The following is a 25,150-nucleotide window of genomic DNA, read 5'->3' as shown; positions in this document are numbered from 1 at the left end:
CGACCAGCTCTGGACCAAGGCAGAGACTGCTGGCCACCAAAGCAGAGCAAGTCCCATGGAGCAGGAAAGGCAGAGTAGTCCAGGAAGAGCCATTCACACCAGTAGCTGCTCACAGGTTACCAAGTGAAGGCCGAACAGCAGCCAGCCTCTGTGAGCCAGGGCTGAGAATGGGTTCATGGGAAAGGGGGAGAGCAGAGAAGGTGCCTGACATCCCCCACCACCCTGCTATGTGCAGGGCAGGTTGGGTCATGAGTCAGCCGCTCCTTCCCCATCCCGCACACATGTGCAGGTTTTCCTGCAGAACAGGTTTTCTGGTATTAGCGATACCATTGCTGCTTTCTGTCTTCGGTTCCACCCCCTGGCGCAGGAAAAAAACAGAAACAAAGGTAGCAACAGTGTCATGAAAGACTCTTGTAAGGTAAAGAAGCTGCAGTTAGCACCTTGTGCTCGTGGAGCTCCCAGCTCCCCAGTGCACATCACCAAACACCCCCAGAGAAGGCTCTCGCGACACACAGGTACCTGTTCTCCCACTTCTCCTCCCACCAGAAATGCTCAGTTTTCCTCTATGATTCAGATAAAACCACCCCCTTGCCTGGGATAAGGCTGTCGGTGTTACCAAGCAGGAAGGCCTCACAGGTCTCACATTCCTCCAGCACCCGTGTACTATGGTCACCTTCACCTCCTGGCTTCCCGCTCATTGACCTGGACCAGCCATATCCATGGTGCTAAGCTTGGTTTCCCTGCTGCCTCCCTCCCAGCCCACCCTCCCCAAGGGACCTGTCCTGAGCAGATGAGCACCCCGACATGGCCATGCAAAGCATGGAAAGGCATCTCCCGGTCTATAGAAGTGAGGAGGTTCACCAGGACTGGTTAGTGGTTCACCAGCCCCAGAGGCTCCGTGAGCACCTCTTGCTTCCTATGGCATTTGTTTTGCCAAAGTCAAGTGCGTTGCTCCTGTCTTTTGGCATCAGGATTGAGCAGGAGCTGGCTAGGAAGACCCACCACCTCCCATCCCCTTTATTTTAATCAACATGAGGAGCACACAGTAGTTCTGCCTACGTGTTACTACTTTTTATGGTGTTTTTTTCAGCTCTGGAAGTCTTGATTCCAGCAAGTTGTGCTACTTGCTAAAAACTTTGGCTCCTCCATTTGGCTGCAAGGTGAAGGTGGTGCTCTTGGGTGACCTCCATTGGGTAGGATCCAGCCTGCTCCCCTTACAAGAAAGGTTTCCCTTCCCTTTTTCTGTACTGCTCCGCTGCAGCAGGGACTTCGCTGTTCTGGAGGTGGTGTGTTCCTGACAGCAGCCTGAGTGGATGCGGTTACCTCACTGATCTGACCTCGTGGGGCTTGGCTGATACCATTCATTTAAACCGGTTCTCTGGATTTTGTTAGAAGTCTATGATAGTCAGTGACTTTTTCCTTAAAATTGCGCTTTCTGCAATGGAGAATGCTAACTCCTGGATTAAATGTCAGGTGATAAATAGGAATCTAAAAGAGATTTTTTAAAATCCTATGACTTTTCCCCCACAGAGCAGTATTTTCCTGTCATCGCAGCTGTGCTCCTGCATCTCATTTCTCCACTGAGCATCCTTTCCTACCAACCATAACCACCCTGATCCCCACAGCACATCCAGCCTGGGACCACCAGCTCCTCTGGCTCACTACAGACTATGAGCACAGGTTGAAGGAACAATGGAGATGGAAGCCTTTAAATCTAGGTTTCCCAACATCAGAGACCATGTGAAAACCCCTTAGTTTCTTTATTTAAACTGTTCTTTTATTTAGTCTTTTCCTATGCGAACTACTCTGTTCACAATTTGTATATCTATAATTTGTCTGTAAGAGTATTATTTATTTATTCTTACTGAAATAATCCATCAACTATTCCCTAACAACACAGGGATAGGATTCTTGTGGGGAAATATACTTTCTTAATGTTTCTTTTAAAGATGCCAGCTCTGTACTTTAATTGCATAGATACAAAGCCAAACTCCATTGACGTCAGTGCTATTAGCTGGGTTTTACTGATATCAAATAGATATAAAAATCAGTACCAAGCAAAAATTCAGAGAGAATAATACACCCACATGAACCTGATACTTCCCTTATGTCCATTGTCTGGCTGAAGTGCCTGTGTCCCTAGGCTCAGACCAGATTTGCATCATCTCTTCCCCACTTGAGAAAGAAAATACTATGCAGGAAATGTGTTTGTCACCACGGTAATGAGGTAAGATTAGCAGTGGGAAAATAGCACTTTCCAGCTCCAGCCTCAGAGATCGTCAGGGTCCTGGGAGCAGGAACAGGCTCAGCCACCTCTTCCTCCTCCTTGCAACTGTGTGGCTGCCTGTGGCCGATGTTGGCTCCAATAACGTGCGGCTGAGTAACCTTGGAGCTGAGTGATGTGGAAGGAGCAGAGTGAGAGAGCGGGGAGAAGCCCAGCCTGGGGCCTCCCCAACCTGGCACTTGGGCCGTGGCCCTAGTAAACCTTGAGTAACCACATGGGCAAACCCATGCACAGCCACAGACCTTGCTGTTCCCAGCCTTGCCTTACTGATCTGGTTTCACCCCAGATCTGCCCTGTCATGATGGAATTACATGGCCATCACTGAAAGGTAATGGCATTCCATTCACAGAAACACAGCTTTTTTTCTGGGATATGTTACTAAAGAGTTTTAGCTGTTTAGTAAGCACCAACTCTGAAGCACATGCAAGTGGAAAAACTGAGATCCAGAAAACATAGTTTAACATTTATTGGATTTCCCTGACACCATAACAGGAGGAACTTGACAATGATCAGGTGAACCCCTTTTTTTTTTCGGTTGCTAAGCCAAGATATTGAAGACTTTTTTTCTTTTTCCTCTGAAAAACATCAAGGAGTTTTTATGCATAATTTTACAGAATTGAAAGCAGCATCACCTGAGTGCTGGGGCCATATCCTTGATGGATTCAACTGGAACAGCTCTAAGGAAGCTGTGGAGATACCTTGGTGCTGGTCCTCACTAGGTAAGGAAGTGACATCCTAGGAAAGCTGGTCAGTGCCAAAGCCCCTCACAAATTCTAGGTCTGGAGACAGACTGACACCTCTGTGCAGTAAGATGATCGTCTTCAAACTGAAAAATGGCTACAACAACTCTGTAAGACTTAAGCTGAAATTTAAGTGTACAAAGAGGATTTCACAGGCTTTAAAGAACACTGTTTTCAAACTGCCTTTTTTTTTTTTTTTACTTCTGGGTTTTCTGTTCCACATCTTCACAGTTCAGTGGTGTTACTGAATGCCAAGGAATCAATCTTCAGCAACAGCACTCAGGGGCTCTTTCAGAGTAATTCCTTTGAGAAGAAAATAGCTGGTACAGTTTGAAAGAGTAATTGGTAGGTCAACTACTTCTGTTCCATCTCTCCCTGCCATTTCCATTTGCTGCTTTCACTGGAAGCCCAGAGCTGCTGTGACCTTTATTACGACCCTGTAGCAGCCCTCAACTGAAAGGACAGCTTTGTTCCAGATTACTACATTAATTGCTCTTCAGTGATACCTCCTCTTTTCAAACATCAATGTTCAGAACTTGCATAACTGAAATGCACCCATTTACTAAGTGAGTTATAAATCAGCTTTTCACTCTGTGGTACATCTGGCTAGTGACAAACCAACTGAGCTGTTTGACTTGGGTGGAAATTGAGATGTTTCAGTGAGCATCTCAACCGAAAAAGCAATGAATGTCTTAGCAGGAAAGAATGAAAACCTTGTGGTAATGCCTCATACAAGTGACCCCACAGAGCAAAATGCACCCTGTTTAAAAAGCTGACCTAAGTGTCACACCACAGTTACATGGGCTGGGGCAGCCACCAGCACATGTAGCAAGGGGAAATAAGCATTCTGCACATTACTATGGCTCCTGCAGCCCCTTCAAATTGCTTCCCTTTATCTTTAGTCATTGCCTCGCTACAAGCCTGAGCTGTACAGCCTCAAGAGCAAAGAGCATGCTTTCATATAACGCATTCCCAGCTGAGTGAGGCCCTGGCCTCTAATGGCAATTTTTAGGATCCCACTGATGAAAATGAGCTCAGGCAATTCTTCTCATACACACAACAACCACCAGGATTTCAAACTGTGGTTGAAACCGCTGAACTTTCATCTGCTTGCAATGCTGTCCTGAGCAAAGCTGTCAGCTGAGAAACTCCCAGTTGTGCTGGACAAAGAGGAGCCCCTGATGAAGGCTGCTGAGCTGCAGTAAAGCTCCCTGTTCCAGGCTCCTGGAGGGTGATGAAGGTTTGTAAAGCTAAGGCTGATAGACCTGCACTAGACCTTCTACCTGCCAAGTCACAGCATTCACGGAGGACTTTAAAGAGAGACTGTGCAGTATGAAGTGAGGGGAATCACCCAACACTTATCGTTTCCTTCCCAGATGCCAGGAGTCTCTTTGAAGCTTGGAGCAGATTGTATCTTAACACCAAGTCGCATTTTGAATATGTACTTGCTACTTCCATCATCAGCAGCAATAAATTCAAAGACTCAGGAAACTCAAGTCAGACTTCTTCCTTTCCTAAAGAAACACTCATGAAATGAGCGCTCATTTCTATTAGTTGGTGGAATTCTTAGTCAAGGATCTGAGTTAGAAACAGCAATGTGTGTGGAGTCAGAAGCATGACACAGGCCCAGGAGTTACTGGCGGCCTCAGTGTTTGTAGATGTCTCTCCCATCTGAAGATGATGGTACCGCTTCATAGTACTTAATCTAATCTAGCTGTGGGCTACTACTGACAAAAACACTTTCACTCCCTGCACACTCCCACCACATTTATCCAGAATCTACCATCATACAGCTTTGCTGGCATTATCAGTTCACTGAGCCTACAGATTTTTCTTTGGTGGATTTACTTCTGTGCTCCCTACTGGGAGGAACAGGTGTGTCCTGTTCATCACTATGTCTTTGGGTAGGAAAAAACAAGAGATTATCCCCTCTGCTAGCACCCTACAATTATGATCAAGTCTGCTTTAAACTGAAACTAACTACATCTCAAATGGAACATCACTGTGTGTCATAGCTGGTAGAAGCCAACACCATGCAACAGATACTTCAGACAGAAACCATTTCTAGGATGTGACCAGAAGCTATGAGTCGGATCTGCAAAGCTGCATCTGCAGACTGTCAGCATGAAGCAACTGATTATCCTGGTCTTAACTGACCTGCACCAGCTAAGAACCAGGCGCACAAGATCAGTAGAGGGTGCTGCCCATGCTGCAAAGAATGCTCCAGAACCATTGGTTAAGAGGCCATAGCATTCCACCCACAGCAACTGAGCACAGCTTCTTATTAACCTTTCTGCAAAGCCTACTCAACCACCTGCCCAGAGAACTTGCCCAAAGTACAAGCACCCACTGCAAAAGACAACTAGCAGGGAGACATTATTTGGCAAATCTTATTTCCCAGATCCATTGGTGCCACTGGTGAATGACTTCACTTTCTGGGTATCAGCAATGGCTGAACAGTTAATACAAGCAGGCAGGACACCCAGGGCTGAAACTGCGCCTCCTAGATGATGTTTTAAACCCTTCCTTCTCAAGCTTCTGACACCATCCCTCAAGTTCTAACCTTTTGCTTTAAGGCAGCTCCCCAGGTTCTACTCTCCACATGAACTTAATGCTGCCCAGTTTTCTACAGCAGTATCAGGCAAGTCAGAAGCATTATCTGTAAAAGCCACACTGTACACCACTGAGTCTTTCAAAGATGTCAGAAGTAAGTGTGTATTCAAGTTAAGAAAAAAAAAATAAATCATTGTTCTAGTACTTCTACAGTGAGCACCAATTAAAGGTACAGTTCCAAATGCTTCATGGCTTCACCCCATCTAATGCTGTTTGCCACATCTACAAGTACCAAGTGATTAATTTCACACCAGGGCCACCTGCAACACAACTGTATGTTCCTAGACCTACACACCTTGCTGTACTCAAGTTCATCACTATTGTAACTAGCAAACACAATCATCTTCATCCAACTGTATGTCTGGCTAGAAAAAGCAGTTCCCTGTGGACTGAAGCCTCCATCTCAGAATTTCTAATGCCAAACCTCACATAAAAAAAAATTTAGTGTCACTCTTACCACCTCTTTTTTTCAGAACACAAGGGTGTGAAGGGCAAACACCCTCCCCAAACCCACATACTGACCCACACTCCTGAGCCAACCCCTGTTGCTCACACACCATGTCACACCAGTTTCCCTGTTTAGACAGGCTAGGTTGCTCTTTGTGTGCTTTCTAAAGGACTCTTGGTACCTCATACTGGCATTTATTATCTACAAGACTTGCTCCCAGAGCTAGGCAGGTCAGCTTCAGGGCCTCCTATGCTCAAAGCACCAGATTATGCCTTGCTCATCCCAAATCAGGCTGCCACAGGAGCTGTCAAAAACCTCAGAAGAAAAACAAACCAACAGCTTATGCAGAAAAAAAAACCCTGTCAAAACCCTTAAGAAAAGCCCACATAGATCAGAACCCAGAGTTGGCTTCTGCTCTAAGGAGCTGGCACTTGTACTCTCTACCTTACTCAACACCTGCTTCTTGCCCAGGTTTCAAACCTCAACATTAGCAACAGCCTTAAGCTAAGACTATTTTTTTGTCTCATTCAAGAGATTGTCTTGACATTTGTCACCCCCCCCCCCCCAACTTTGCACATTTCACCAAGTTGTGCAAATACTTACTTGGAAGAGAAATAAAGGTGTTCAGAGTCACAAATGAAGATTGACCAAAACCAAATCCTTTATTTCCACAATGGTATAAATGTGCTCCAAGTATGTGTCCAACACAAGTTGGAAAAACAAAATAGAACATGCCAGTTGCAAACTAGATCAGTCCACTGACGTGCTGACTCCTCGGTATTAGGCTTAGTTACACATGACCAGTCACAGTAAAAAGATACATTTTAGAGTACAAAGAGTAGCAGGATGTTAAGCCATTTCAGCTTGTACACATACGAGTCACACTCCTGGCAAAAAAACGCAGAGACGTTTGCATTACTATGCTGGAAGCTATATTGCATCACTTCAAATGGCATCAATATCAATATCATCATCTTTATTGTTTGCAGGCTTCACAGTTTCAACTTTAGGTACACTGGCAGTTGTAGAGTACACCACCTGTGGAGACAAGACACTTTTACTACAGCACCTACTGACATAAGCACTAATTTTAACATCAGGAGCTGTAACACCAACCCGCACAACAACCATCCCGTTTATTGCCACAAGCTGCTTAACGCGTTCTGAGCTGCACAGCACGGTCCAGCACAAGAATGCATACCGCTTAGAAAACCCAAGTTCAAGCATGCTGAAACAACTAGTCTGCCTTTAGAAGGCAGAGACATGCATGTGTAGCTGTAGGAAGCAGAATCTCATGTCCAGGAACAAGAATTTAGTACTAGGAGAAAACAAAAATTTTACATACAAAAAGAAGTCCAGCCACAATTAGCTGGAGCATAGCTACCAAAGCCTAAGCTACGAGGAAGATAGAACAGTTAAGAACAAGTGACTAACACTGACACAGCATTAGAAACAAAATGTTCTTTCAGTTCAACATGCAGTGGTACATGAAGTAAGCCACTGACTAGCACACCAAACCAAGTACAAGACAGAAAGAGCAACCTTAAGAGTAGTTTTCAGTAAGTGAACCTCTCCTACCTCTATGTTTTCATCTTCATCCTCTTCTTCATTACCGGAAGATTCTTCTTCAGCTTCCTTTAGCCATTTAATAAATGGTTCTGCTTTGACACGGATTTCTTTGGCAAGCTCCTTTGCAACGTATTTCTTTGACGCCTGAGAGGACAGACTTTGCTTGAAGACTGAAGGAATTTACATCAGATCATACCCATATACAGCAAGAGCGTAACTTAGAACTCTAACCTCATCCCACTGCCTTGAGCAGCCAGTTTTAAAAAGGCTTCTCCTAGACATCAACTTACATCAGATTAGTTTAACGACACCTGCACAAGCTACTACACATAAAGGAGAAACCAGACACAGTATGCCAGTCACGTATTTAACTGGTATAGTATGCAAGATACTATCCCTTACCTTTTCTGCCCAGCCAAGGATAACTTCTTCTTCCAGGAGATCTGCATCATACATTTCCTTCAAAATATGCGGTATTTTAGAAATAAGCTGAGACTGATGCATGGCTACCACACACTCAAAGCCATGGAGAAGGTACCTCTGAGCTTTCTTGTTGTTGTGGCAGAACTAGAATTGCAATAAAAATGAAGTAATATTAGTTTCCCCACCCTCCTCTCCAGTCAGGGCTCCGGCTTCTGCACTTGTCTCAATGAGACAAGATTTACAGCAGGTCCTGCTATCCCTCGCAGCACTTCTCACCAGCTTAAGCAGTGCTTTAAAAATCTTTGTCCCTACAGTACACCAAGCAATCCAGACTTAAGCTGCTGCTACCAAAACCTCAACCCAACAGTTAACCTGGGTGCAAAAGGAAGGAGTGCTTACACGAAGGAAGTGACGCCTGTATTTCCTTATCTGTTCCCGAATCTTTTCGTCAAAAAGGACTTCAGTGAGAACCAGCGGGCCCATAGCTTTCACATCCAGTCTCTCTGCCTCTGCTACAATGTCTTTATCGGAAGTATCAATGACACCTTCTTCCTTCTTTTTCTGTAAGACAGGAACACTTTAAATCTACTGAGTTAGCTTTAAATGCTCTGCGTCAATACTTCATTGCACTGCTTCTTCCTTCATCAGTGGTGGAGCTAGTACTTTGGTAGAAGCTTATGCAGCTTGTTTGTAGTCTCCTTACTAACATCTTACGCAACTACAGCTGTGTGGCTACCCTAAGTAAACCACATGAGAATATTCACCTTCACAAAATCAAACAGTATGTTGACTCTTTCCTCTACTGTTCTTTCCAGGTCTTCACTAAGTGTGAGGTTCTTTGCATGGTCACTAATTTCATCCATTCTACGCCTCTGGGCTTCTTCTGTTGTGTCTTCACCCCAGTCATCATCCTCCTCCTCCTCCTAAAATAATAATAAAAAAAAATTAAACCAAGAGATTCATATAATGTTATTACAAGCTTAGTAATAGCTTAGGAGCACTTTCAAACAAGTATTTATTTTCCACTAAAGAAAGGGCTACACTACAATTTGTAAATGGAAGCTAGGTGTGAGTTCATAGCCATTTGCTGGGTTACCTCAAGCAGTTTTACCATTATCTAGCACACTCATGACATACTCCTGGTTCAAGGAGCCTGACTGCTAAAAGCTTTCACTTGACAAGCAACACAGAGGTTGTTACTGAAAAGCTGATAAAGCTTCTGAAGAGGAAGCACAACGATACTTCTATTCCAGAAGTGAAGTTCTGGATACATTAAGAACTTCTAGATGACTGCTGCTCCCTGCTAGTCAGCATTGCACCAGAAATTCTGTATCAGAGCAAGACCCCACACACCTTTATTTCCCTGCTTTTTCTTCTACTTACCACAACCTGTGGAGGAGTTATCTCCTCTGGTGGTGGGGGTGGAAGTGTCTCACTGCTGGACACAGAACCATTTTCTTTATCCTTGCCTTTTCTATTCTTCTTCTCCTTTTCTTTCTTTCCTGTACCAGTGTCACCGCTTTCTGCAAGTCAATTTTAATGTTTTATTCTACAAATCAGAGAAAGCAAACAAGTCCCTGCACTATTACACATCTGCCAAATCCCCAAGTAAGTCTAGCAGCAAGTTATATATAGTACTCATCCCCACATACACTCAGGGCAGCTGTGCATCTGCTGGAAAACCCAGTTCCAGCGAGTCTTATCATCAAGACATGAAGTTGTACAAGTCTGTATAACAGGTGGCCTCACAAAGCAGAGACCCCTGGAATAGGTTAGACTTTTCTATTCTAGCAAGCTTAAATTGCAGCAGGCAACTAGATGCTTACTACAGAGTGTTGCTTGCACAGTTCAAGAACACTGCAGTTACCTTTCACTTTTACTTTCTACTTTGACATTAAGGCAAAACAGCAATATGCTACTGCTGACTAGCTCTCCTCCTGCTCAGTTCTGTTCTGCATAGGTAAACCCAACTTTTCACAAATACTCCTACTTGGGAAGGCTACAGGATTACAAGGGAAGAGACTGCTCATGCTGAAACTATGAGCGGAGATACTTTATCCTGACCCAAACATACTCTATGAGCATACTTGAGTCATTTTACATTTGAATTATACGTAACCAATTTGTTTTTCTGCTTCATTAGCAGCACTCACACTGAAGAGGCTCCCTTTACCCCCAACAAATAAGGATATACACTTACCAGGTGGGTTTTTGAGAATGAACGTGCAGAGTTTATGGTTTGTGTCAAGCATGCCTCGATAGCCACAGGCTTTGCAAGAGTTACCTATAGTTTGTTTCTTAGGATTGACATGCTGTAAAAAAGAACATCCTCCCGTTAATATACCACTTACAGAACAATTACTATTAAAGCCTAAATCCAATTTTAGCACCAGAGATTTTAAATGTGCTCTGCTGAAAGTGACACAAAGCATCTGAAATAGACATGCAGCTGTGAAGTTCTGAACTGCTATAAATGTAGGACTTTTGCAAAGGAGGCATACTCAAGTCAGCTATGAACTTTGCACCATTTCCATAACCATCTAACAGAGCATTTCCACAGTGCTACCACTAATACAGAGTGCACTTACCAGATCAGTTTCAGGATTCTCACACTCAGGACAGAGAACAAATTTTTTAATGAATCCATCCAACATGTCTTGCAGCTTATTCGCCTCATGAGATCCATTGACAATGTAACGGTCATTCTTAACATCAAACTGGGTCTGTGCTCCCAGCTCACAACCAAAATATTTGGTAGGATCTGTAAAGAAAATATAGTTAACCACCAATGCCTATCTTCACATCCTCCCTGTGCTTTTTAAACATCAAATACTGTTTTTTTTTTCTGCTCATTATTTCATCCTGAGATGATCACATTTATTTCTTAAGAGTTGTGGGAGAACAGTATTAATGCTTTAATAGCTACTTAGCACTACCACTTCAAACACAAAGAATGAGCAAATATGCATTGTCACTCCAGACTACTTACACGTTGGAGGCCGATTAAGCGCCTTTGCAACGTCAACCATGTTGACTATAACAGTCTTTATTCCATTTCCTTTGCCCTCCACCTATGGGGGGGGGGGGGATAAAAAATAAAGGTGCTTTAAGATTAAGTGACTGCAACAGCCAAGCCCAGCATGTATGCCCCAATTCACTACATCAAAGTTCTGCTTTGAAGTGCGCCTTCTCGGCAGAGCTAATCTGTGCTTAGTCTGGACAGAAAGGAGCAAGCACCCTCCTTGCCCTGACTGGCTGAACATCATTACCTGCCTCTTTCTCCTCTATCAAGGGAGAAAGTGTGAAACATTACCTACTTGCCACTAACAGTTAGTTACCTTGGCAATCAGACGGGGCATTTTGTAGCGATAGAACTGATCTGAAACACTGCGGTTGACGTTGACAGACATTTTGCCTTATTAGTAGCTTTATCAATAAGATGAAGAGATCTTTGATTGCAGTTTTTTGGTATCTTCTGTCTGGAGAAGACGGGATGACATAAACGACTGCAAGAGTTCTCGGTCTCTGACATGAAAAAATTTTCGCCACTGAGGCTGTAAGGTTCTTGCTTGTATGCTATGTTTCCCCAATACAGGTACCAGTGGCTGCGCAACAGCTCTGCAAAGTGTTAACAAACAGAAAAGAAATTAAGTTTTCCTTAACACGCACCGATTTGATATTGCTACAGAGCTACGTAAGGGACTGTATCTAGGGTGAAAACCAGAGATAAGAAAGTACATTTATGCTACAGCTGTCTTCAATTTGTGGAACTGAAAACAACAGCCTTAAATTGTACTGCTAAGAACTTGTCCTCAACTACAACAGAGCTTTCCACTCTTACTATTCAAAAAGCACTGAACAGCTAAAGACTATTTTCTGTACAATTAAATCCTGAAGGTGTGATGCAATCAATAAAGGAAAAGCACTGCTTGGTTTATTATGGAGACCAACAGTTCCTGCATCAAGAAGGTCATGTGATACGTTTCAGGCTGCAAGGCAGAAGAAAAACATGCAAAATATTTGGCTAACTGTTTCAAATTCCACATAATAGCATGAACCTACCACATAAACTGAAGTCTGTCAGCATGTTGAGTAATACCAGTAAAATAAAGCAGCAGCAATCTGTAGCCCAACAGAGTTTTTACATGGCTTACCATTTTTGTTTTTTTTTGGAGTGGAAAAAGAGTTGAAAATTAGGTAATTCTCCCTCTCACTTATGGATTCTCCTAGCAGCTTCTGTTGAGTTTTGACTTAACAATAAGCCTGATAAAGTCTGACAAAAGTTGCTTCACTGTAGAAAGCCTAGCAATGCAGAGGTACAGAGCAGTGCAGGAGCTTTTCCAGTTGTTTTTTTTTTTCTTAGGGGAAAGGAGGGAGGGGGAAGAAGGGGAAGGAAGATGAATCCTATTATTAAAGTTGCCTTAAGCAGTATTCACATATTAACATGTGTCTCTATAATCAGACCCAAGAGTACTTAAGCCACAACTGGTTGACTACACATGCAACCCTGACCCCAGCATGGCTGTTCTGACACATCATCATGCTGTTATCATTAACGACAAAAGTGCTGACACATTAAAATAGCCTCCTTGGTATTTACACCTAAGAGCATATCTATTGTTGCCACGTGATCCAACTGCCTCTGGTAAGATTTAAAGCAAAGAGATTTGTACATGCCCAATGTTCTACATTAACCCAGATGCATTTTTGCCCTTCCTCAGCAAAAAATACACTGAAAGCTTCCTTTCAAGCACGAGGTTTCCTTCCCCAAAATGTCTAAGTGCCACCATCTAACCAGACCACGTGCTTGCGTAAGCATGGAGGAAGCAGGTTATCTCGGGGGCTGAGCATGAGCTTTCAGAAAGAACATGCCGTTTCTCCTCCTTCCAGATTACAGCTTTTGTCTGTTGTCGACTAAAGCTCCCTCTCCTGGTCTCTAGGACACCTCATCCCAAGCACCACCCCCCCATATGCTACGCACAGAGGAAAAAGCGGGAAAGCAGACAGACTCCTTGCTTCAAAGCACCGTCTGGCTCACCACTCGCCGTATTGGCTGCCTGTCAACCGCTATCAATCCACGACGCTCTCCGCCTCCTGTGTCGGCAGAGTCTCGCGAGAGAGCGCGGCGCGGGGGGAGAGACCCCGCTGCGGCCAGCGCCGCTGTCTCTGCGGCAGGGTGGTCCCCTCTGTCTTCCCCTCAGGTCCGCCCTCTCGCCTAGGGAGGCGAGCAGGACGCCCCGCGGTCTCGAGGGTCCCTCCCGTGTGGGTCGGGCCCGCGCAAGCCGGTGGTGTTGGGCCCGAGTCCCGCTTGCGCTGTCCTCACGCAGGCAGCGCGGAGCCGGCCGGAGGAGCCTGTATCCGTGTTGCAGTCGGGGGTGGCCAGGCTGCGGCCGGCCGGTACGAGCGAGGCAGAGCCTCCAGTGCTGTAGGGATGAAAGCTTGGGTGGGTTTCCCCTCGGAATTGACCGGCAATGGCTGAATGCTGGACGTTTGATCAACTGCATTGCAAATAACTTAAAGCAATTACGTTGGTGAATAAGTTGCGTTCTTCCTGTGCTGCCTAATTTCAGGGTGCAGGAAAGCGCCTATTAATTGAACTTCAGTGTCATAAAGACAGCTTTGGGTAGCTCTGGGTGCTTGGGCTACCTAGTGAAGGGTGATGCAATCGCCATGTGTATAAACTCTCTATTCTTAATATGAAACCCTCCTTTGCTAAATTGGGACAGTGGATGAAATATATATTTGGATTTACATGCACTTTAAAAGCAGAAAACTTTGGTCATTTCTTCCTTTGCTCTACTCTTTCCCAATGTATTCCATCTTAACTCTTCCAGTATCACAGGAGTTATGTATTTTGGATGTTTAGAGTGTGAATAATGTTAAAGTGGCAAAGAACTTTTTTTTGATTTTATCAATTGAGTGATGAGCCAGCTGTCTTACCCCTATAAGCACTCCCCAGCAGGAACTTCTCAATTCCTGTGTCTTCCTGAATAATGAAAAGCTTGATGGCTGTGTGGGTGTATGGAGGAAAAGAGAGGGAAGGAAGATAAAACTACTAGTGAGATGAAATAATGTCATATATTCTAAATCTCTTCCTGCCTGAAATTAATTTTGAAACATAGGTTTCCCGGCTGACTTTTGATAACATGATGTGGTAGAAGGAACCACCCCTCCTGTTGAACCTTCAAGTACATCTTGAACATTTCTGGTGTGATATGCAAAAGTACTGCATTCAAATATGAAGGTGATTGATAAGTGAGGTTTTCTTAGAAATCATAAAAGCTGGGCTATCATGACCACTTCCAGTGACACACAACAGTAAAAATCGTGTTCCCTCGGTTGGAGCAACCAGAGGTAAATGTGCACTTCTCGGTGCTGTCTAACAAGGCCCTCCTGTGTGACGACTGCTGCGCCAGTTGTAGGTCTCTTTCCAGCCTATGGAATAGCAAATCTTTGTAGTCAGGACACCATCCTCTAAAATGTCATGTGACTCTGTCTTGGACTCCACTGTCTGCATTTGAAAAAGTTGAAAATTCTTCAGTATATGTTAAATGTTTCACACAGCAACACTTTGTAAAACTTGTGAAAGGGTTAGGGCAAAATAAAGACTTTTCTAAAATATGTGAGGCTTTGGCAGTTACCAGGAGGGGAAAAATATCATAAAAATGTGGGAGGCAAGAAAAGCACAGCAGGAAGTCCTTTGCTGTGAAAATCCACAGTGTGTATGACTTGCTAAATGCCTCCTGTCTGTGGCTTTAGTTCCATGCTACAGCACCTATGAGGTTAATGAATTGCAAGCGTTAGAGCGTACTGCTGCCAACACCACTTTATTGAGCAGCAAAAGGGAAATGAGACCCTGGATTTGCTGCTGTTTGACATAACTAGTAACTGTATAGTATATGTAGTTTATGTAGTATATAAATCAACATTATTAAGTTAAAGAGTTACCTTTTAAGATAGTGTTCCTTCTGCAAAAAAAGCAGGTCCCATCCAGTTGGAGTCATATGATATTCTGGTTTATGCAAAACAAACTAAAGTCATGGATTATTGTCTTCTTGGTGCCTACTTGTTGATTTTTTTCTCACCAGAACATTTCATTAATATTAAATGTTAGATCCCAAATAGTTTTACTAATTCTTCATTTTTATAGTTTGCTCATTTTAGCATTTTGTGGCTTGGACAAGGCAGAAAAATACTTCCTCTCCTCCCACTTTAAAATGTCATGGCTTCACAAATAGTGAAGTTCATCATTCACATTGTTTGTGTGACCTTCAAAATGCAGACTGTGTGTGCTTTGCATTTCATTGGTAGAAGCTAAACAGGTTTTTTATATACTTTTGTAGTTAAGGCATTTTAAATGGCATTAGTAAGTCACATTTTGGAAGTGGGTTCATGTCTGAGGAAGTTTTCCACAGTGGACCTTAGGGCATGTTTCATTATCACAGGAACGATTTATTAGCATTGGTTCAGCCTTGAACAGTTCAAGTTTGTTCTGTGTTGCCTTACTCAGTTTTTATTAAAAATAACAAAGAGTCAATCTCTTTGATAATGCAGAAGAATAAAAATTTTATTGAAAATCTTAATGTATGTATTTAAGATGTAAATCTTCAAAAATGGGCATTGTAATGATGTGTGTTTATATTCTCTGATAGACAACTTCGTGTCCTGTCTATTCTTCAGCAAGTTTGTTGTCTATTAGTGATGTGGTTGGCTAGAAACATGACCCTATTTCAATGCCCACTTGGTAACCTTGCCCTTGAAGAATGTTTTTTTCCTGATATAAGCGGTACAGTGACTGTTTCAGAGCTGTTGTTTTGTCCAGTGTGGGCAGGGACCTTTAGAAGCTGGGTTTGTGATTCCTCATTGTGCCATCTTCATGCTTTGGCTGTAATTTCAGTAATTTAAGGAGATGGAAGGAGGGCTAAGATCATGTACAGTTACACTGAACCCCGAGTAGCAATAGCCTTTCTTCTTCCTATCTTGCAATGTGTAAAGAAAGTTTAATTATTTACATGCCAAGTTTGAATATGCAACCTTTGGGTAGCATGAGTCCAAAATCCATTGGGATTGACACTGGACACCGATCAGTAGCAAGAGCAAAGGTTAATTCTGGGTTTAATGTTCAGGAGCTTGACATTCACTGCTGTCTGCCAGTGTTCATTTTGGGGAGGCTCACCTGGTGAAATGCCTTCCTTTCTATGTTCTATAACATTATTGTTCTTGTGTGCTATTATTAGTACTTCAGGAATTAGTAAATGCGGGAGAAAAAGGAGAGCAAGTGCATGATGTTAGATACACATATAGCCATTATTTATGGTAGTTATTTTTGTGGCTTCTATTACTGCGCAGAAATGCTAAAATCTCCCAGCTAATCTTTGGGTGTGAGTGCCCTGAAAGGGCTCAGTATCCAGCTGGCAGCACGAAGCAGGTCCTGCCCCAAATGTGTTATCTCAGTAGACATGGTGAGGCTCGCTCCTGCTCTCCCTCTTTCTCTGCCTATGTAAGGGAGGCGCATCAGCAAGGAGAAGCAACCAGCTTTCTCTGCAGAATCTAAGCTAGCATTTGGTTGCTGTAAATGCTAAGGGGAAAAGATGCTTTTTATGTATCCCAGGGTTCCCTATTGGAATGCAATGTGGGAGATGAGTAGAGGCTGGCTGGGTAGGGGAGCAGTGCTAAGGGGGTATTGGGCCTGACTGTCCGTGCTGCTTAATGTGAGGGCTTCTTCCAGATGTGTCTTTGCAGGAATACCCTTTCCAAATAATAGTAGTAATGTATCTTTTCGTAGACCAACTGGTATATCTGAAAGGATAGCAAGCTTCCTGAACAGTTGAATAATGCCTGACCATGTGGGCTGAGAGAAGATGGGCTAAAGGTTGTTTTGTGCATCGCTGAGTTTTAAGTAGTGCGTATCTTCAGCAGTGCATTAGAAAAGGTGGTATTTGGGCTATTGGGCTGCATGGCCCAATGGCCATTTGAGCAGTCTCACTGTGTCTGCTAGGATACCATGGGTTTTCATCACGGTGTTTATTTTTCCACATGAACATATCAATTTGCTACGTGTGTCCTTTTCTATGCTGGTGATTTTTCAATAGTGTACCTTTAGCTTTGGCATTGTGCTTGGCTGGTTCTTTGACTGTGGGAGGAGTCTGTTGGGAATTTTACAGGCAGTAGTTATTTGGATGAAAAGACAAAATAAAGCATTGTTTTGAGCAAATAAAACCAGGCTGTCTGTGATTAAATAAAGGCAAACTCGCAGAAACAAGTGAAGAGTGCAGATGGGGTGGAAGTTCAATCAGGAGGTGAATTCAGCCCGTCACAGTTCGGACCACATTTCACACCTCCTGTGAAAGAAGGATGCCCCCATCTTGCAGAGCTGTCTTTTCTCCATATATCTCAGCAGTATGTGGAAGTGTCAGTGGTAGAAATTGGAGAAGCCAGGTTTCCTCAGTTTGTCCAGGTAGCAGCTTTGGCTTCAGGCCTAGCTGGCAACCACTAGCATTATCCAGCAGCTGCATGCTTGTGGTTGGGAAATCTGCCTGCTTACGTTTGTATGGCTGCTGCGAGAAGTGCATGTAGAAGATAGAGTCCCTGGAGCATATAGCTTCCAGCTGAGAATGTGCTGCCAAAGCTGCCTGCCTGTTCATTATGCCCATTAGCAACCACTGCATTTACATTTCATACTGCTACTTGTCATAGCCAGGCTTCAGACATCAAAATCTGTCTGCTTGTGCCTTGAGTTAAATCTCTCTTCCAGTATCATTTTGGTGACGTAAGCTTTCATTTCCATTTTATTAAAAAAATTACTCAGGTCCTCTGTGGCTATCGTGTCCTTTTCCAACACCTCCACGTGTACACATGTTCTCTCTCATCCATTTTCTTTGGCCTCTTATGGCCTGGCAACTAGGGTTCTGATTATCACTGTTTATTTCCCAGCAGATCTTAACTCTAAGTAGTAAAAAAGGTAGCAATGAGTGCTTAGTTGCCTATTGGCTTTCTACTTTTCCTAAGAAGTAGGTGTGGTAGCTCCTGGTTTTGTGAGCCTGTCTCCGGAACCTCCTCCAAGGCTTGGGAGACCTTGAAGATCCTAAATGCTCTCAAAGTCCTTCTCCTGTGGGCAGAAACATGTAGCTGCAGAGCTAGTTTCTAGGTGTCTGCGCTGCTTGTTGCAGCACATTTTGCTCTTCTATTCTGTTCATTTTAGCATGGAGGAGTTTCTTTACTTTAGAGTAATATGAGGGCATTGCTGGGAGAGCTGGGGTTTGTAGGCAGTACTGAGACCCAGCCAAGGATTATATTTGTTCTTCTGCTGGCAGATCTAGTAGAGGAGAAAGTATCCCTGATGCTTGTGCTGAAAGCAAAGGAAGGAGCTGTTTTGAAGGCAAAGGATAATCTTTATATTCTCCAGAACTAAACTTTTGAAGGTGCTGCTTGGCCTGGAGGACAGAACCACACATTTGGAAACAGACAGCTACACATATAGCAGGAAAAGTTTTGTTTCCAAAGTCTGATTTTATACCCCTTACAGAGTTGCCTCTCTTGAAACACTAAAGGTATTTTTCAGGGCATTTCAGGTTTTGGAGTGGATAATGTGAATTTGTATGTTGTAATCCATAATTTGCTGCTTGTTTGGTATATTCTGCCTTAAGCTTGAAGGCAGCTGGTGCAGGCCTCTTAATAAAAATACAGGGATTACCTTTTGTAATGAAGCAAGTAATATATGACTGCAATGCAGTACCAGTCTTTAAATGCTCTGGTAGTTTGCAGCTCAAATATTTATGTTACTAAAGCAAATTACTGGCCAAGCAGAAAAAAAGGCCAAAAAACAAAGTGGTACTGAAAATAAGAAAATAGAGGCAGAAACTTTGTTCTATGGTTTGCAGATGCGAAGTGTTAAGTATGCTTAGGATATTACATAGACCAGTAGCAATATTAAAATAGCTGATAACACGCATGGTTTCCAAGAGTGGTGTAATCAGTTGAACCTGGTTTTGGGGATTCTGTCATGGCTAATGAAACCTGGCTCAGAGCACTAATAATGTCTCACTCTAGCCATCTACCCGTGCCTCATGTACCTGACTATCAGTGTATTTGGAATTATCCACGGAGTTCAGGAGCGGGTAGCTGGGGCTGAAGAGACAGGTGAGTGCATACATGCACATGGATACATACAACATGATTGCATAAATCTTGCTTGTTTAAGAAACAAGGCTAAAATACCCCTGAATGTGAATCCAAGTCAGACATGGTATTGACTGTAGTTTATCATGTTCTTATAATGTAGATTTTTTCTTTTTGAGATCAACCCAGGAGACACACTGAAAGCAGAAATTTCTTACAAGAATATTACCTCCTTGAACTGTTTTTAAAATCAGTGTTTGAAAGGCCTTAAGATACACAGTTGGGTCAATGAATGCTCAAGTGCATAATGGGGGCTGAATTTTGCCTTGAAGCGCAAGGACGTTAAGACTCTAAGAAACAAATCTTGTCCCTATTGATTGGTTTTGAGCCCTTTGCTTGAGATAGTTTTGAGAAACAAGCTTTCCTGAAACAGGCATTTTCTCAGAGTTGAAGTGATCTGAAATAAATGCTCATAACATGATTTGTGGCTACCACACTCATCTAGGAAACTATGGTACCAACCACTGGATTACATTAGGTGGTAGCTGTAAACATTTTGACAGTGTGACTCTTTCAGAACTTGATTTTAGGATTCCAAAGTCATTGTGTGCATGTAAGTGAGATGACTGGTATAAAACATTATTCAGCCCTTGGGAATCTAATTTATACTGACTTCACTCATGTCCTTAACATGCCTTTTTGTTAAGCCTTATTTGCACAAATACTTCTAAGCACAGTAGCATTTTTGCTTCAGTGCCTGATGTAGTCATGGGGCATCTGAATAAGCTATAACTCATGGTTGTGCAGTTCTCCATGGATTTTGTATGTGGTATGTCTTGTCTGCACTGAAGTACACAAAGTAGGGCCTCTTAAAGCTGCTCACAACCATACCACCCTCTGAAAGACAAGAGTTTGAGAAGAGTGGGACCGGCTGTTTTCAGTGTTGCTTTGCTGTTGCTCACCCACAGTTTGTTTTCAGCCTTTCTCATGAATGATTTACTGTTCTCTTTCTATCATGTTACATTTCAATTGTTGTCTCCAGAAGGAAAAAAACTTTCAAAGGGTTTTTTAGGGTTTAATGTATTGTTTGTCCTAGATACTGGGCATGACTTATTCAGAAGTGTGTAATAAATATACAGGTCCTCTTATGTCTGCTTGTTTGCAAAGGGGACAGATTAATAGATGTCTAAGTGATGGAGGAATTCTCTGTTCTAGGTCAAGTTAGGGAGAGCATGTGCATGCAGGTGGGATCTTGAAAGTTATAAGCAAATACATGGGAGCTCATTCAAGTCCATGGAAATTCACCACTTTACACCAGTGGATAATGTGCCAGTTTAACTTGGAGACTTCGCTTCTGGGATGTCTTTCCTGATAGTAGCTTTGTGCATTTATCCCTGATTATGGCATATAGATATAATACTTTTGTCTTCAAAGATGTATGCTTATAAATGGTTGACTTTAGTTTGTAGATATTCGGTGCTTTAGTTAGTAGCAGCTACTGTGGCTACTGTGGCTAAAGAAGGCACTCATTTTCCTTGCTTTTTTTTTTTTTTTTTAATATGGTGCACTAAGACAAGCAGTGCTGCAGCAAGGGGTTTTGATAGCTTATCTGCTGCGAGGGTGAGCCTCTGTGTGAGTCTGCATGCTCTGGAAGGTGTTTACTAGCACACTTTTGATAAGCTTTATTTTCATTTTACAGGTAACAAACTGGGAATCTCAGTGCCACTGCTGCTCCCACAGAGACTTGTGGTGAGCAGCTGAGTCATACAGGTGAAGCCTGAAATGTCTCCGCTCGCAGATATGAGGGCATCCCATTGCTTCCTCTGCAGAGAGTCCTGAGTTTAGGGTGTTCTGCACCCTGCAAAGCGTTTGGGTGGGCAGCAGGGTGAATGACTTGTCCCCTGCACCTTGTACAGCAACGTGCTAATTCTGGTGCTCCGGGAGGCATATGCTGTGACGTGTGCAGGCAGATCTCTTGCAGCTTACTCAATCCCTGGAGCAGCAGGGAAGCAGGCAAAGCAGTGGTGGGCTGCCAAGTCACAGCCTGCTAGCTGGGTTGCTTGTCAGCGCAAACCTCGTTACCTGCTGCTATGGAGTAAACTGCTCAGTAATGTCTCCTCTTTCCCTAGCAAAGGTCTTAAAGAGGCAGCTCTGTAGCTTACCTTGGGTTGCGGCAGATTTGGCTGATTTTGCCTGTTTACTTACTGTGCTCCAGGTCTGCAAACAGTGTTGTGTTTGCCATAGTGATTCCAACCTACGTATTTCTGCTGAGAGATCTTTGAAAGACTGGTCAGTATTGGAGAGGTTTGTCTCCCTACATCTCTGGACTCTGCACAGGGCTATTGCACAAGAGGCTGTGCAACATATTCTTACAAACATATTCTTCCAAAAACCTGCTAATGAGAATGAGTGAATCAAAGGGGAGTTATTAGTCATAGGTTTCCCATGGCAGTTGTTTTCATGGAGCACTGACTAATGGCTGCTTCCCAATGAATAAATAAAATCAGTAGATAAAAGGAAGTTAAATTCTTAAGCCTTTACTCAGGACCAGCTAAGCTTTAGCCATTTTCTCTTACCACTTCTGAAAGCTTGGCGTGCATCACTTGCATGGGAGAGCTGTGCCAGAACTGTGAAGAGCTCCATGTATCTTAACTCTTGCTCTTACCTTCTTACACTGTGTTTAAAGCTTTTTAGAGGGTCTGTCATTGTGCACAGTCCATGCTAAGGCTCTGAGGACAGACAGGATTGCATTTATAAATCCTGCTTTGAAAACCTCTTGATAATATGTGCTTAGAAGAAACACCTGATTTATTTATTTTATTTGTCCTCTGGCTGTGGCAGGATGCCCAGTCATGGGCTACAGTCAAGCTGGCCAAGTCCCAGCACAGAGCAATTTGCAGCTCCATTTAAGTGAGTTCAGTTCATTTTGGCCATATCTCTGCAGCATTTCCCAGAGCCAGTCATCTGTGCTTCAGCTGATCAGGGTGCAAACTGAGCTCTGGCTTGCCTGGCTGAGCTTGCCAAAAAAAGCATTAGCTAAGCAGAAACAGCTTGTAGCTGAGGGCAAAGGTGAACGTGCATTAAGTATCCACATCTTGATACAGAAAGGATGTAGCTACACTCAAAACAGGGGAAAGGGGACTGGGCAGGCAGACTGTAGCCTGAGGTGATCCAGGAGTGCAGTGCCACACTGCTTGCTGAGAAAGGCCTCTTTGTCTCCCTGCATTACACCTGCCTGTTGTGACTGAGATGCAGAACAAATGCAAGAAACCCACCTATATGGCCTTGACAACATTTTTCTGTTTTGTGGAGTTGCTTTGTTGTGCTCAGAAAGGCCTTGAATGTGTTGGACTGTTGTGTCTATCTTAGCCCCATCCAAGTAATTTGTGCAGCTGGCTATGCAGTTCCCTATTCCCTAACGTGCAGGCTAGGGGATAGGGAAGAGTGGCTGGGTGTTGGAGCGCCTTTCTAACAAGAGAATTCACTGCTGAATCTCATCTGGGAAACAGCAAAAAGGAGGCTGAAGTTCTTCCTCTGTGTCTAGGAAGGACTGCTGAGCAGAGGTGGGGAGGAGACCTTTAACTATCTCCTACTCCTTCATCACTGGCTGGCCTGTCTACCTGATCCTGTGTCATACAGCAGGACAGCATTTGTATTCCTCCCTTGTTCCCATTTAGATTAGAGCTTGACCAGTGTGACCTGCATTTCCAGACCTCATTTTGAACATAGCTAATGCAAGCTTTGCTCTGACAGAAGCCCTGCTGTGTCTGTGAGTATCACTTAAAGAGACAGGGATACAGTTTTACAAGGAATGCCCTTATCAGAGTGCTTGAACTTCACTTGCCTATACAGTTCGTTCTTGTCCTGACAAGGCTTTACCACTTTGTTAAATTCAGTCTATAACATCCCCCCTGCCATAGGCTATAGATAACATGATAAAATGGACTTGTCTTCCGGTTACAACTGGTTTTCTTTTCAGACTGTCTTTCATATCTCTTTCTGCACTGTCAAAATGGTCTGTGGACTGTGGGCCTTGAAGTCATATGACTGAACATGAGAGATACCAGTTCTGTGTTTCCCTGAACTTTGGCAGCACTGAAAAGATTGGATTTATAACTTGATCTCCATATTTACCATATGCCTGTTTGGCAAAATAGTTTTCTTGAATGGCATGTCCCAGTTCTAAGTTCGGCTCAGTGCTGTTTGGTGGGGCTGTTTTGTGGAGAGAGCTAGGTTCATCCTCCTGCAGCAGGGAGGATTCAGCCAGGAGACACCTTGGGTGCTGGCATGAGGTAGTCCTGGCTGCTGCTAGGGAGAATCAATTCTAGCAGCCAAGAATGTCTAGAATATAATGGTTATTTCTTTCAGTTGCCCCTGCTTTGATGTCCAGCAGGGACAACCTCTGAGCCCATTGGCATGACAATAGCTTTGGTCACTTTTGGAAATTTGGGACTATGTGGGTTCAAATCTGCACCTTTTGCATGGGAGGGCTGAGATAAGCTCCATATCTGAGCTCCAGTCCTGTGTCTTATTTGAATGCTTTCGATTTCCCATTAACTGTGGAGCTTTAAAAGTTAAACAGCAAGTCTCTTCAGACCCTCTTCTTTCTTTGTTGCTTTCATTTTTGTTATCATTCCAGCTCCCTAAGGGGAAAACCAACTGCCATTTGCAGTTCACCACTGTGTATTACATTTATTGCCTTGGTCTTGCTCTCTCTCAGAGCATGAACCCAGCTGACCAACTTCTTATCAGTTTGACAGGCTGTGACTGTTGTCCTGGTGACTAGCGTAGTTGCACTATCATCATGTACAGAAGGCAGCAAAAGTGGTGCTTCGACCTGTGGGTGTAGCTGTGTATGCACGTGATATGCCAGTAAGTCAGGAAGATAAGATCCAAGTCTTGGTCTATCTATGTGACAGATGAAGCAAAAACAGAATGAAAAAGCATGCAATGTTAATAGCTATAAATGAAGAAATGGAAATGTGTGTGGGAGTTGCAAATGCTCAGCTCTTCTCAGCATCTGATCTGTGTACCTGTAATTTAGTGTGTTTATATTTGAGGAGGCTTGCCCAACAGCCTGCTGTCTTTTTGCCTTTCTGTCTTTTTCTACCCATTCCATTTCTTCCATTTCCTCCTTATATTTATGGACAGGAGAAGAATTACTGTTAGTAACACTTCTGAGTCACGTTTCCCATCCAGACACACCATGCTTAACCCATTCATATGACATATACACATTCCTGTACAACATCAACTCTAATTCACTGATGTCTCACACAAGTCAATCAGACTGATTTTGTGGTGCCCTGTCACAGATTGTCTGCTGGGTGCTAACAGAATGCCCTGCTATGAACATCATACAATCCAAGTGGAAGACAAGAAACAACAGATGGAAAGAGATGGGTAAGAGAGCACAAAGAAACAGCGAGACATCATTACTCAGCACATAGGCAACAGTGTCAGCACACCAGCTGCCTAACACTTGGGACAGCTTTTACAGGCTCCACAGCAAGTTCTTGTTTCAGCATTGGCTGGTTCACTTAGATATTGTCAGCTTTCAGCTATCACAGACAATGTGGAATGGGTAACCGAGATAAAACCAGATACTGGCTAGTCCAAACTATATGTTAGTTAACAGGTAAGAACATACTTGGGTCTTCTACCTGTGAAAGGTATGTAACAAGCCTGCTGGTTTCTGTGCTGAACAGGGACAGCTTTAACCTGCTTGGGTTCAAGCTAGTGTGCCCTATGTTACATGTGCAAATGACATGGTCATGTAGCTGTGGTTGCTGTTGAGAGGCAGTATCTGGGTAATCCCCAACCTAGCTAATCTTCTGTGGCTAGTTGAAAGTTGTATATGGGCTGCTTTACTGTAAAGGCTGGCCTTTCTGAACACTTATTCCAGGCATAGCTCCACAGGCATCAACAGAATTCTGCACTAGACTCAAAATCGTG

General features: G+C 43.4%; 2 protein-coding genes, 1 long non-coding RNA gene and 1 other non-coding gene across 4 annotated transcripts in view; 1 reads left to right on the top strand and 3 right to left on the bottom strand.

Annotated features, from left to right (window-relative positions):
• Positions 1-202: 202 nt before the first annotated feature.
• LOC134168384 (uncharacterized) lies at positions 203-5,392 on the bottom strand. Its single transcript, XR_009966529.1, has 3 exons — positions 2,101-5,392; positions 520-1,657; positions 203-410 (listed from the first exon to the last, which is right to left on the bottom strand). It is a non-coding gene; the product is annotated as an uncharacterized LOC134168384 (long non-coding RNA).
• A 1,330-nt stretch (positions 5,393-6,722) lies between these two features.
• On the bottom strand, positions 6,723-11,729 carry EIF5 (eukaryotic translation initiation factor 5). The gene is made up of 10 exons (XM_062628058.1): positions 11,416-11,729; positions 11,067-11,148; positions 10,666-10,838; positions 10,278-10,389; positions 9,461-9,600; positions 8,842-9,000; positions 8,477-8,638; positions 8,057-8,221; positions 7,664-7,798; positions 6,723-7,123 (listed from the first exon to the last, which is right to left on the bottom strand). The coding sequence occupies exons 1-10, from the start codon at positions 11,485-11,487 to the stop codon at positions 7,031-7,033; spliced, it is 1,293 nt and encodes a 430-aa protein (XP_062484042.1). The 5' UTR covers positions 11,488-11,729; the 3' UTR covers positions 6,723-7,030.
• LOC134168461 (small nucleolar RNA SNORA28) lies at positions 9,795-9,918 on the bottom strand. Its single transcript, XR_009966564.1, has one exon. It is a non-coding gene; the product is annotated as a small nucleolar RNA SNORA28 (small nucleolar RNA).
• Positions 11,730-23,246: 11,517 nt separating the features above from the next.
• Positions 23,247-25,150, top strand: part of LOC134168394 (uncharacterized) — a 45,498-nt gene continuing 43,594 nt past the window's right edge. The window contains exon 1 of the mRNA XM_062628050.1: positions 23,247-24,067. The gene's annotated coding sequence lies outside the window, so the exon portion shown is untranslated. The remainder of the gene's footprint in view (positions 24,068-25,150) is intronic.

This window comes from Pezoporus occidentalis, unplaced genomic scaffold, assembly GCF_034315485.1.
Source record: "Pezoporus occidentalis ecotype Australia unplaced genomic scaffold, CSIRO_AGI_Poc_V1 ctg31, whole genome shotgun sequence".
In the NCBI taxonomy this organism is placed as follows: domain Eukaryota; kingdom Metazoa; phylum Chordata; class Aves; order Psittaciformes; family Psittacidae; genus Pezoporus; species Pezoporus occidentalis.
This window is presented reverse-complemented; position numbering and strand designations above follow the sequence as displayed.